General features: G+C 41.0%; 1 protein-coding gene and 1 non-coding gene across 2 annotated transcripts; one reads left to right on the top strand and one right to left on the bottom strand.

Moving 5' to 3' along the window:
* The first annotated feature begins 10,945 nt into the window (after positions 1–10,945).
* On the top strand, positions 10,946–13,462 carry LOC145634299 (uncharacterized). The gene is made up of 3 exons (XM_081685723.1): positions 10,946–11,469; positions 11,656–11,982; positions 12,202–13,462. Exons 1-3 carry the CDS (start codon positions 10,946–10,948, stop codon positions 13,460–13,462), a joined length of 2,112 nt encoding a protein of 703 aa, XP_081541849.1.
* On the bottom strand, positions 11,495–11,601 carry LOC145564157 (small nucleolar RNA R71). The gene has a single exon (XR_014094759.1). It is a non-coding gene; the product is annotated as a small nucleolar RNA R71 (small nucleolar RNA).
* Positions 13,463–14,210: the final 748 nt, after the last annotated feature.

Raw genomic sequence — 14,210 nt, 5'->3', positions numbered from 1 at the left:
GGACTAAGGCAAGATACGAAGAATTGATTCTACTCGACGAAAAACGACTAGAAGCTCTACATCACACTCAGTGTTACCAAACTCGTATGGCTAGGCATTTTAATAAGAAGGTCAAGACAAGAAATATCAAACTAGGAGATTTAGTATTAAAAGCACTAAGGAAAAATGTTTTAGACCCAAGGGGAAAATTTAGACCTAATTGGTCTGGACCCTACATTGTCAAGACAATCCTATCAGGAGGTGCAGCAAAACTAACTGATATGGATGGTAATGAATTCTCAAACATGACCAATCTTGACCAACTTAAGAAATACTACCCATAATTACTTGAGTAGGATACTCAAGAGAGCTACGTTCTGCCTGATTCCTTAAGAAAGGATACGTAGGCAACCCTTTACGGGTGCGGCCACTTTATTTTTCGACATCTCCGCGTTCCAGAATCAATTAAAAATTCAACAGAAAATCGGCGAATCATTGGCGTCGCAGAACAGAACCTGGCGCCAGCCAGAAGTCATCAGCGCCAGCCGATGGAATTGGCGCCTTGCGCCAGACTTCAATGGCAGGCGCCAAATGCCAATAACTGGCGCCAATCTGGAAATAAGCTCTGGGCGAATTTCGGTGTTTTTTCGGAAAATTTTCGACTTCCGTACTCGAAGAATTTCTGGAAAATTAATTTTTTCGACTTTCATTGCTTTAATAAAATAAATTTAAAGTAAACAATTTAATTGAAAGCTTAAATTTCATTAATAAAATAAAATTACATTATTGATGGAATTTAAATAAAGCTGAAATAAATTAACTTTAAATAAAAATAACAATCTAAGTCTAATAAATCTAAAGCTAAGCAATGCTCTTAATCTTTCTTTTCCTTTCTAGCTCTTTTCCAATTCTTGTCTGCTTCCTCCTCTTCATCCATAACTTTAGCTAGTAGGCATCCTTTAGAGAACCTACATTCAATTTTGGAGTAGATGGTCTCCCCTTCAGCTAACACCCCATGCTTCTTTTTCACCCAAGCCTTTTTGTCTGTGGTGTTAGCTTTCCTTTTCCCTTTGTCTTTGGTAGCACCTTTCTTCCTAGGCATTGCAGGTGTTTTGAATTCAATTCTAGCACCTAAGCGTTCCTTGGCAGGAGTCACCCTGTCACCTAGACGATTCTTCACATCGGTTCTACCCTGATCAATCGAAGATTTCTTCAGCAACCACTTCTTTACATCATTAGGCAAAGAAGGAGGAACCTTTTGGGTAATCACTTCCCATAAAGGTCTAGTAAGCATCGAATCTATCTACTTCTTGAGATACAGGGTACTCAAAGGGAGGACGAAGATCTCCGGAAGGAATATTCTGAAGCAAGCCGTATTGTCTTTTTACCCTGCAGGGGTAATAATAAGTTACACGAGACAAGCTTGGAAGACGGCAGAAAGGTTGCTTGTTAACACCAACCATCCTTTCTATTTTCCACCATGGGATGACCCACTTGATAGAAAAATCACGTGATTCAAAGACTTTTCTCCACCCATGGCACCCAATTTTAGGGATGCGCTTCTTCCTTCTCACGAAGCAGTTGGGAGTATACTTTTCAATGTCGTCCGGAGGGCTAATTAATCCTAGCCTCTCCATTAGCCACATCTGTAAAAAATTTGCAATGCAAATAAATTATTATTACAATACAAAAATATATATTTTGATTTCTGTAATTAAAAATATTATTTTTCTACCTGTAATAAAATTGGAGAGCCGCGAAGAGGCGCTTTTGGGTCCCTTTTCAATTCATCTAGACTAATCATAGTCTCTCCAACTATTAATGGCATCGGATTTCTCCCTGATTCAATCTGTTCTAGTACAGTGGTTATAATTGATTGACCCTCATTATTTTTACCACTACTAAGAAAAAATTGGTTAAGCATGCAAAATAAGAACGCCCTTCTTCTATATATATGAAAAGATTCAGAAAGAGGTTTATCAAAATAATGGCGTGCAAATTCTTTCAAATTAACTATGTTGCCATCTACTATTTTTTATAAATCCCTTTCCTTTAAATTAAAGAAGCGCTCAAAATCCTTATAATAATATGCATCTACTATAGGGATTGCTATAAGGTCTATCGAAGGGAAGCCTAAGATAGCACCAAATTCCTCCGGCAAAGGGCTACTCTCATCATACCCTATTCTGAAACAATGAGTATCAACATTCCAAAATTCTAAAGCGGTATGTATGAAGTCTAGGTCAAGATCTACCCCTTTGATGCCATAAATTCCCCCCAGGTGAAATAAATCTAATTCTTTTCTCTCCCTCGCATTAAGAGATCGACACCATTCATGAGTGTATTGGGTGAAGGTCTTGGTGACTAAAGACATGATTATTGTTTTTCTAAAGAAGAGAATTATTTATTCGCTGGAATTATGAGAAGAATCGACTGGGCAGGGGGATTTTTATACACAAATTGCGAGGAATTTCAATCAGACTGAAATACGGAGTCAGCGTCAATTGGCGTCAAAACCTCGTGATTGGCGCCAACCGCTAGCGCTTGGCGCCACACGCTAAGTGTAGCGCCTGGCGCCACGCGCCATAGTGTGGCGCCAGATGGCGCCATAGTGTGGCGCCAGCTGGCGCCAAGTTGCCAGACCAGCCGCGCGTGCTCAACTTACGTTTTTAATATTAGACTCGAGTCGGTTAATGACTTTATGGCTCCATTTAATTTTCCTAAATATCTTTTCTATCCTTTTTCCTAATTAAATAAATATAGCTATCATTTTTTTAATTTATATTATTCTTTTTTGGAATTTATTTTAAATTCCAAACACCCGACATTTTATTCAATTTTCTTTTTCCTTTTTTATTTTTTCTTTTTGGGGGAGAGAGTCGGATACCCTCCATCAATAATAAAAATGACGGAATTTTTGCGCAAAATTGTTGTCACACTTTTTCTTGCACACACTAACATACACATAATAATAACAATCAAATAAATTCATAATGGCATAAATATACAAAATGTGTCTATAAACAATTAGTCTAAGGCAAAGTTCTATAAAAAGTCAAAATAAAATATACACAGGAACAAACTACGGCGCCGGAGGACGTAGGCCCATCATATCATAAAATTGCGTCGTACGAGGAGTCACCTCTCCAGCTCCAGTCTCCATAGGAGGAGGAAGACTCAATATAGGGCCACTCCAGCCAGGATCAACCTGAGGCTGAGACCGCGGAGGCTGCTGCGATGACGAGCCAACCTCGTACATCCCACCACCTCTGAAAGCCGAGGTAGCCTCTTCTACCGGTGCAGCATGAGCACCCTCAGAAGAAGATCCCGAACCCTCTGCAACGTCAGCTCGAGCAGCCTCAGAGCGACCGCCTCTACCCCCTGACGAAGTGCGACGACGTCTCGAGCTAAACCTCGCTAGATCCCTCCGCCCCTCAAGTCTCGTGCGGGAGTGAGAAGCGATAGGCTGGCCCTGCAAAAAGGGTTAAATCAGAAACAAAGTAAAATTGAAGCAGCAATGCAAAAATAACGAGTAAAGAAAGGCTACCTCTCGGATGACGTCATCCCGACGGCAAGTGGCCGCGTTCCTCATCCGGACGAGCTGGCTCCGGAAGGCATCTATGCATCATGCCATCGCCGAAACCACCTCGCGTGAAAACTGTCAGAAAAATAAGTCAGTAACTATACATGATATATGAACACAAAATTCTGAAAAAAAAAACTAGGCTTACTCTAGTCTGGTGGCGAGGAATCGACCGCTCTACGAAGCGCTCGCCCTCGGGAGCCGGAGAAATCATCTCCTCGATCGGCCCGTACATCCCCTGGTAATGGATGGACATACGGGTTGGCACGAACTCATCAACACCGTCCTGATAAAACGAAAAAATTAGTAAAACATTACTTGGGGGCTACTTAGTGGAAAGTAAAGCTAAGAAAATCTTACCCTCACATCCTCAACCGGTACGGGGGCTGGAGCTAACAAAGGTAGTAGTTCCTCAGCATAACATCGCCCGAGGATCACATGGGACCGCCAAGGCGTACCAGCTCCCTCAGACATGCTCGACAACCGCGCCTCGTCGAACATATGGCGTGGTGGAACAACAGGAACGACGAAGACCTCAGAGGAATGCTGTCTAGAAACCCTCTCTCCTAAGTACGTGACCGCTCCATAAGTCCCCAGAAAATAACGACGCTCAGCAGAATACTGTGCGGCTAACCCAGGGACTGTCCAACCGCCCCACGGCCGGTATATCATCTCAGGTCCCTATAAAGAGCATCAATCAGGCAAGAATACATCTAAAGCACCGCGGAAGAGCAAGATAAACAATAAAAGTCGTACCGAGATGATCCAGTTCCGGACATGTGTAGTGGACATGTCCACATGATGACCACCCCAAGAGGCGCTCACTGGAAATCCCCGCGGCGATGGTCTCGCCGGCGCAGCAGAAGGAAAATACTCGTACAACCAGATCTACAAGGAGTTAAGAGTGTGAGTAAATGCTAACTAATATGCAGAGCTAAACCTTATAGGGAATAAAAGTTTACCTCTACGACCTTCTAAAAGGCAGACAAAGCAACGTTCGTCCCAAAGGACCGGTGTCGACACGAGCCCCTCAGCGCATGAAAAAAGTCAGCATAGGCCAAGCTGGCCCAGTCATAAGCCCCGATCTGGTGAAGATCACGGCAGCAGGGAGGTAGTAAAGCAATGCCCTACTACCCTTATCAGGGGAGAATGTCCCTGACAACAACATCAGCACAAAGATGCGCACCCTCTGCTCTCGGGTAGTCGCATCGTCATCAAGAGCCGCTGCCAGCGTGGAGCGGCGATTTCCTGTAGCACTAAACTGAGTCGTCTCGAACTCAGCTCGGGCCCGAATAGCGATCGGCCCCAACAGCTCCTCGACCTCCGAAGAAAAGGCGTTGATTCCACTGTCAAACGGCAGTGGCACAGAAGTGAACTCCAGTCCTGTGATGAGACTGAAGTCCGTAGGGGTGACCATCATCTCGCCCCAGGGGAAATGGAAGGTGTTGGTGGTGTCCCAGAAGAACTCCACCAAAGCACGCACTACATGATGACCCCCGCTGGAAGCGACCATAGCCTCAGAGGTGTCGAATAGAGTAGCTAGCCCGCAAGACTCCCATAGGAGCCTCGTATCAAGATCCCTGGCGATGTACATCCTGTACAAATCGCCTAAACCATCACTGCCAGAGTCGTGATGCCGTGTCCTCCCGGGCGCGATACCCTGTCTCACCCTCTTAGAAATGTGGTGGACAGGGGCGAGGAACATGATCCGCTCATCCCACTCCGGAAGTCGACCAAGCGAAGTGGAAGGCGTGATGTCATCCTCTACGGGCTCATGCTCTCGTCTAGTGTTTCGGGACCGTGAACCCGAGCCTCGTTGTCTAGATATGCTACATTGTGCAAAGTTATCATGAATTAAGGTTCTATAGTATCTAAAGTTCGCCTAGCTGCATGATACTATGTTCGCAAAAACAGAGTACGTAGTACTAAAACAGAGCACAAATTCGAATTGAGCATAATAGCATTTTTCAAGCAATTAAACAATTTCTTGCAACACTATAGTGATTATTGTGACAAATTGAACAAGAATTGCTAGCAAAAACATCAAGAACGTGTCACATTGTTCTTCACGACCTTAAGAGGTCCAACAATGGCAAATTGCTCATTTCTTCACCAAATTGAGTCAAACAAGTCTCAAATCACTCCCAAGGCAATATATAAACATAATCAAGCAATTTCATGGCATAAAACTTGACAAACAAAGCAAATTGAGCATTATAAATTTCGAATTTTCATGAAATTTGTGAATAAATATGCCAAGAATTCATAAAAACTGATGTGAGTTTGAAGAAAAATTACATCGATCAGGAAAATAGATGGAAAGATCTTTGATTTGCAACAAATTTGAGCAAATTCGGTTGAGAAACGAGCAAGCAATGAGCAATTGAAGCTTTCGGGTTTCTTCGAGCAGTTTCGCGACGAACAAAGCAACGAAATGAAGAGGAAAGGGGTATTTAAGGAAATCCCCGTGCTGGCGCCAAGCCCTATGCATTGGCGTCACAAATTTGGCTTGGCGCCTGGCGCTAATGCTAATAAGGTGGCGCTGATGGTTTTTCAGCGACACCAAAGCACCCAGCCACCTGATGAGGTTGTGCTAGCCTTCTGCAACATATTTTTGGGTTCCTTGGTACGCCAGTTAGCCCCTATGAGCAATTTGACATGAATTAGTAATCGACTTGATTACATAAAGTGATCGACCTGATAAGAGATCGTCTCACTTAGCTTAAAGCGCCTAAGCATTGGCTCATTAGCAAAAGGCACCGACATATAGGTTCAAAAGAAAAAGAGAACTGACATATAGGTTTAAAGCAACAGAAGCGCCGACGTACAGGCATAGCGGGAGCCAAGTTCAGGCAAACTTTTAGAGATCGACAGGCGTGGATCTTCGGTAATTTCCTTTGGGAAATTATCGCATCAAATGAAGATGACTTCAAGAGAAGATATCTTCGACAGCGTTCCCTAGCTTGCGGAGAGTTGTCACAAACAACTGGAGGTAATTTCGGGTGAAGTTATCTTCGATGGTATTCCCTAGGATGTGGAATACTATCAATGCGGATGGAGATTGTTTCAAGAGAAATAATCTTCAATGGTATTCCCTAGGATGTGGAATATTATCAATGCGGAGGAGGATAGTTTCAGGCGAAGCAATCTTCTAATTTGGAAGCAGTTACAGGCGTAGCGATTTTCAAGCGGGATGGCGTTCTCTAGCTTGTAGAGGTCATCAAAACAAATCGGTTACTTTCAGAGACGTGTGCTCGACGGTGCAAGATACGCGTTTCTTAACTCTTTTATCTGTTTAACTAACGCTATTTTTGCAGGTAACGGCGTTACAAGAGTGATTTAGAATTGCAAAACGTTCTGAATCATTCTCCGTCCCTATCGATACTTTGACTTTTGTTTTCGAAACACGCGTTTCTCCAACCTCAGTCAAAGTGGGGGCTTCTGTAGACACCCATTTGTGTCTCCCCAAAACCAAACCCAGTGATGAGTACCTTTCACGTCGAATTATAATCGAATGAAGCGAAAGTGTGGAAAGTCTAGTGTTGCGGAAAGTTTTTATTTTCTTTTCTCTTCTCTTTGTTTTTGAAAACTTATTTTAAGAAAACAGCCAATCCAGTTTGGTTGGTCCATGATATGGGTCCAATAGTAGTGTAGTTGGATGGGGCTTGCAAAGACCTTTCCAACGATATATTATAAGCCCAATTCCGATGAATATTGAGGAAGTTATGGCCAATTTACTAAACTGGGCCCGGTTTGAGCTTTGTGTACGGCCCAATGATCTAGGGGAGGGCCTAATATGATTTATCATTCCTAATGCAATTAGGAATGGTTTTAGTCTTCTAGATTCTTCTAGAAGGTTCTTTTCATTCCTAATTCGATTAGCATTGATAAATTGACTTTTGTTGACTTTTCAGAGTTTTAATCAAAATCAAATAGCATTTTCGAAGAAATTATATGATTTTATCCTCCAGTACGGTAAACTTATCGGATTTACGAAAACGCGTTAAAATCAGGCTTGGCGCCTAACCCCAGGCCTTGGCGCCTGGAACCAGGCCTGGCGCCTGGCGCTAGTGTTGGTGCCTGGCGCCAGCTAGCTAGGGTTGGCGCCAGCTCTGTTTTCTGAGCGTCAGACTCTGTTTTGTTTATTTTATCTTTTTGGCTGATTTTCTTTATAAATATCGTATTAAAAAACTCTGTTTTCATTCACCAATTCTCACGAATTCTCATCTACAATCAGTTTTCATTCGCAATCTTTAATTCTCTAATTCTCTCTTAATTCATTCATCTTTCTTCTCTAAACTTTGCTTTTTCATACAAAATTCCGCATTCACAAGATCTAGAAACACCTTGCCATATTCGAAGTTGCCTTCGCTCTAGACGTGAAAGGTTTAATTTCTGAGGGTTTGGTCCCAAATCTCTCTTTCAATTATTTAATTTAATTGTTTTTATTATTTTCCTTGAAGTTACTAACGTGTGTATTTTGTTATTAGAAAGAGGTACGAGGCATCGAAGTAAGTACTTTATTGGTTTTAATTGATGTTATGATGTAGAAATCATGTTTACGTTGTTATTATGATATTCCTAGTATTATGTTTAGGGAAAAGGTTATAATATCAAATATATTAAATATGATTCCTGCGATGCTTCCTATGTTCTTCCTAATATTTTTGATTGTTAGTATTATGCTAGGGCTAAAGATTTGATTTTTATTGCTTAGTGACATGCTAGGGTTTGTTATTAATCTTGTTAGTATCATGCCTAGGATCTTGCTATTATTATGCTTTAATATTAACATGAATATGATTATGATTATAATCGTTATAATTTATAATGATTATGAATATTATTATTATTATTATTATTATTATTATTATTATTATTATTATTATTATTATTATTATATTTTTATTTATAATTATTATTCATGATCATGATTTATTATGTTGCTTGATGATATTTATTTTTATTGCTTGATCACACCTTTTATGCATGTTTAAAGGGAATTGGTACTTGTAATCATGCTTAATAAGATATTAATAATCTTGTTTAGGGTTAATATGATTATAATTCAAGTGATCGCCAATAATAGATTTATTTGTGCATTAAATTCAACCAACATATATTAAACAGGTTTAGGGTTAATCTTATTGATTGCATGTTAATCAGAAAGCGCACATGAATACGATCAGAATAAAGTAGAGGCCTATTATTAGGGCAGGTTCAATTTCTTTTAGGTTGGATTTGTACCTTCATCCCCGAACCCTTATTTTGTTCATAACCTTATGGAGTTGACGATCTCTTGGATCGTTAAGGGGTGTAACCTTCACCTCGTAAATGGTTTACAAGTTCCTAAAAAACTTGTTGGCGACTCTTTTGCTCTATCTTCTTCCCTTTTGGACGCCACCGTACTTTAGTGTATGATCACAGTGGGGTTCAAGCTAGTGGGATTTTAAAGTCTTGAAATTATTCCCTACACTTTGTATATAAATGTTGCTCAACATATTATGCAATACATGAAACAATGAACATTGCTGATAACTTGTTATTTGATACGATTTTAGAGTGATTTCGAACCTTGTTTACTTGGTTTATTGGCATTTTGGTTCACTTTTACTCTATTTTTGTTCAACTTTTGTGTATCCCTTGCTTCACGGGTTGTTAGTGTTTTTGTTGGGTTTTTAGGTTCAAAGACGACCATTTGAGGCATTTGGATGATAAACCGAGGTTAGAAGCCGAAACAATGGAGCAAAACCGAAGAAAAGTGAAGATAAAGGCCTTAGAGAGTCTGCACGGACATGCAAACTATGGCACGTCCGTGCAGAAGTGTTCCAGCACGACCAGAAACTATTATCTACTGCTTTCAAGGCCTGCACGTCCGTGTAGGATATTCAGCACGTCCGTGCCTGTTCCTGCACGTCCGTGCAGTTTGCTCAGCCCAAATCAGTTTCAAAACTGATTCTACTAAACAAGGCCTGCACATCCGTGCCATATTTGGCACGTCCGTGTAGGATGCCTTGGCCAAAACAGTACCTTCTGCCTCCTAGGTACACGCCCGTGTCAACCTCAGCACATCCGTGCCGGTATAGCTGCACGTCCGTGCCAACCTCAGCACGTCCGTGCTGACCTGTAGCCGTGCCCGACTCTTGTTTTCTCCGTCCTTTTTATTTGGGGGTCTTTATAAATAACCCCTTGAGCTCATTTGTACGGCAGCCAAGTTTTTAGTGCTTCCTCTTAGTTTGCAATTGTAAAAACACAAATATTCTCAAATCATTAGTTAGATTATAATTATTAGCTTGGAAATTTCATTCTCAATCATTGTAGAAGACAAGTTCCACCATTGATATTCAAGTTGAAGCTTCTAGTAACATTTTCTCACTCTTCTCTTCCATTTTAATTGCTTTGATTGTTAATTATCTTGCTTAATTCTTGTATGCTTAGATTGTTATTTAGCTTAATCTTTAGTTAATTCTTGTTCATGAGTTACTTGAAATCCTTAATTGCTTTAATCTCCATGGATTGTGAGTAGTCTAATTTTCTAGGGTTTGGGTAAAACCCTCAATGTAGTCACTAATTACTTGTTGCATGTGTTAATTTGGTAATTGTTGGGTGTTAATTAGTTGAGCTTAAGTGGTTTAATTGCTTAGTTCTTGTATATGGCCATTGCTAGAACTATTATCTAAGCTTTCTCAACGAAGGATCGAGAGATGAACTTGAGTTAGCTCCCTTATGCTTAATTGACTTGAAATGCCATGAGAATAGGAATTTCCAGTCAAGGGAATGTTTTTGTCATTGTGATTATGCTTTAATACTTGTTTTATGCTTTGTAACCACGAGAGTAGGTTGTATTCATAATTAGAGTAATCCCTCTAGCTTGAGAGAGTAGTTGGGTGCTTTAGATGACTTCCCCTATATTATCCCCTCAAATTACCATTGTTTGCTACTTGCTAATTGTGATTTGTGACGAAATTGAGTGGTATATCCCAAGCCCTAGAACTCTCTAAATATTGTTAATCTCCCCCTAGCTTTAGTTGACTTGAACTAGCACTTGTTACATAAAACCAAACCAATTTCGACTTTACTTAGCTTATTTATGCGGTAGTTTTTCGGTGGTTGATTCAACGCCTCTCTTGGGTTCGACCCTTTCTTACCCTTGCTATTATCTAGTGAGACCAAGATAGGACTTTATCTTTGGTAGGCTCGACGACGGCCTATCAAATTTTGGCGCCATTGCCGGGGAGGCAAAGTCACATTGAATGTATTATTGTTGAATGAGTCTAAATGTGCATATTTGTATCATAATTTTTCTTATTTATTTTTGTATATTTATGTTTTCAACTTGTGATAGTCATTGCTAAAGTTTTTCTTAGCTTTGTTTGACCTTGCATGACACGGAAGAGTAAGCAATCACCGCTTATTCTCGTTGATCCAGAGTTAAATAGGACTTTGAGAAACGTGAGGAGGCTTTTGCAAGGCACACCCGAGTTCTCTATTGTATATTCGGATTCTGATCCGGAGGAAATCTTTGCAACCAACGAAGAAGATAACATGGGTGATAATAATCCTCCTCCGCCATTGTTACGAGATTATGACCACCCCAATGCCTTCACACTTCGGAGTGGCATACGTCTCCCTACTACGAATGCAAATAATTTTGAGCTTTCACCTCAACTCATCCGGATGATACAAAGTGATCAATTTGGTGGGAGTTCTCATGAGTGTCCTTTTGCTCATTTGGACAACTTTCTCGAATTGTGCACAACCATCAAGCAAAACAACATTACGGAAGAGTTCATCCGTATGCACATGTTTCAATTCTCCCTCCGTGACAAAGCAAAGCATTGGTTGAGAACGATAGAAGAGGGATCATTGACTACATGGGATGAAGTCACTAGAGCTTTCCTTGGAAAGTATTGTCCACCCGAAAAGACCGCCAAACTAAGAAGGAAAATCACCAATTTCAACCAAGAGATTGATGAAACCTTAAGTGAAGCTTGGGAGCGTTTCAAGGACTACACTAGAAAATGCCCACACCATGGTTTCACATCATGGATCATTGTTTAAAGCTTTTATGATGGTCTTACTCCTACTTCAAGGGCCAACCTTGATAACGGGGCCGGTGGTAGCCTTAAAAAGCTATCGGTGGATGATGCATACAAGATGATTGAAGAAGTGGCAAAGCACTATGTATACGGAGGTGATAGACGGCAACCTCAAGCAAAGAAGGGCGGAATCCACGACCTTAGTGCAATAGACCTTATTGCATCAAAGTTTGACATGCTAGATCACAAGCTAGATCAAGCCATGCTTACATCTCCAAGCTCTTCTTCACAACAAGTCATGTCTTGTGAAACTTGTGGAGGAAATGATCACTTGTCATCCTATTGCAACTCAACTAACCAAGAGCAAGCTGCGGCTATTGGGCAAAGAAACGATCAATACTCTCAACCCTACAATCAAGGTTGGAAACCCCAACAAAACACGGGTTGGAAACAACAAAATCAAGGCCCCCCTCAAAACCAATACAACCAATCTCATCCACAAAACCAACAAGCTCCTTACCGTCACCCTAACCAAAGGGACCAAAACCAACAAAGGCAACAATATAACCAACCCGCTCCTCCACCTCCTCAAAAATCTAGCCTTGAAGCCGCACTTGAGACCTTCATTACACAACAAGGAAGAAGCAATGCGGATATGCAAGCGAACATCCAACAACTTCAAGCACACAACAAGATAATTGAGAATCAATTGGCTCAAATTGCGCAACAAGTTGGAAGTTCATCCTCCAATCCTAGTGGTCACTTCCCAAGCTCAACGGTTGTGAACCCAAAGGAGCAAGCTAAGGCCATTACTTTGAGATCGGGGAGAGGTTACGAGGGGTCGGTTATGAGTGAAGAGGAGCCACAAAAGAGAGATGAGGGAGTTGTGGTGAGAAATGAGGGTGAGTTTAAAAATGAGATAGTTGATGTTGAGAGAAAGGAGCCACAAAGTAAGGATGAAGGAGATGAGGAAAAGGTAGAAAAGCCCCCCATGAAGGTATACAAGCCTCCCATTCCATTCCCTCATAGGATTGTTGAAAAGAAATTGAATGAAAAGTTTTCAAACTTTCTTGAAGTCATGAGAGGACTTCAAGTGAATATCCCCTTTCTTCATGCTATGTCACAAATGCCTACATATGCAAAATTTTTAAAGGATCTTTTATCCAACAAGAGTAGGCTTGAAGAGAGTGCAACCATCTCCCTTCCTAAGGAGGTGAGTGCAATCATTCAAAACAAGCTTCCTCAAAAGCTTGGTGACCCCGGTAGCTATGCAATACCGGTGAAGATTGGAGACTTGGAGGCTATGGATGCTTTATGTGATCTTGGGGCAAGTGTGAGTTTGATGCCCTATTCTATTGCTAAGAGTTTGAAAGTGGGAGACTTGAAGCCAACAAGAATGTCCTTACAATTGGCCGACCGCACGGTTAGGCTACCTTTGGGAATTCTTGAAGATGTGTCGGTTCAAGTTGGAAGAGTATTTGTGCCATGTGATTTTGTGGTAATGGAAATGGAAGAAGATACTACAGTGCCCCTAATCTTGGGAAGACCGTTTTTTAACACCGCGGGTGTTGTGATTGATATGAAGCAAGGAAGATTGACCTTGAATGTAGGAGATGAGAAAATATCATTTTCATTCCCACAAACATTGAAAAAGCCATTGTATGATGAAGTTCATAGAGTTGATACATTGGAAGGGGACTTAGAGAAGTTCCAAGAGAATTTGTTTGAAGGAGATCCTTTACAAGCTATCCTAATGGGAGGCTTAGTTGAGGAAGGTGAAGAAACAAGGGGGTATGATCTTTTGCTCAACCAACCTTTAGTCCACAACGAAAAAAAGTGGAAGTGCTTAATGTGGAGGTAAAAGAGGAGAGGACTACGCCTCCTCACAAGGTTGAACTTAAACCCCTTCCTCCTTTACTTAAATATGCTTTTCTTGATGATAGTGAGAGTTATCCCGTTATTGTCAATGCTAAACTTGATGATACCTCTCTTGGGAAACTCCTAGTTGTTTTAAGGGAGTATAGAGGTGTCATTGGGTACAAAATTGATGACATTAAGGGGATAAGTCCTACTATATGCATGCATAAGATTTTACTTGATGATGATCATGCTTCCTCGATTGAGCACCAAAGAAGGCTCAATCCAAACATGAAGGAAGTTGTGAAAAAATAAGTTTTAAAACTTCTTGAAGCGGGCATAATCTACCCTATCTCCGATAGTAAGTGGGTTAGCCCGGTTCAAGTTGTGCCTAAAAAAGGAGGCATGACCATCATCAAGAATGATAAGGGTGAGACCATTTCTACGAGGTCGGTCACCGGGTGGAGGATGTGTATTAATTATCGAAAATTGAATAAGTCCACCCGGAAAGACCACTTCCCACTCCCCTTCATCGATCAAATATTGGAAAGACTAGCATCACATAGTCACTATTGTTTCTTGGATGGATACTCGGGATTCTTCCAAATCCCAATCCAACCCGAGGATCAAGAGAAGACTACATTCACATGCCCTTTTGGCACCTTTGCTTATCGAAGGATGCCATTTGGACTTTGTAATGCACCTTCCACATTTCAAAGGTGTATGATGTCTATTTTTTCCGACATGCTTGA

The sequence above is a fragment of the Chenopodium album genome, chromosome 1 (assembly GCF_948465745.1).
Source record: "Chenopodium album chromosome 1, dcCheAlbu1.1, whole genome shotgun sequence".
Lineage (NCBI taxonomy): Eukaryota > Viridiplantae > Streptophyta > Magnoliopsida > Caryophyllales > Amaranthaceae > Chenopodium > Chenopodium album.
The sequence above is the reverse complement of the archived record's forward strand: the minus strand, read 5'-3'. Positions and strand labels throughout refer to the sequence as shown.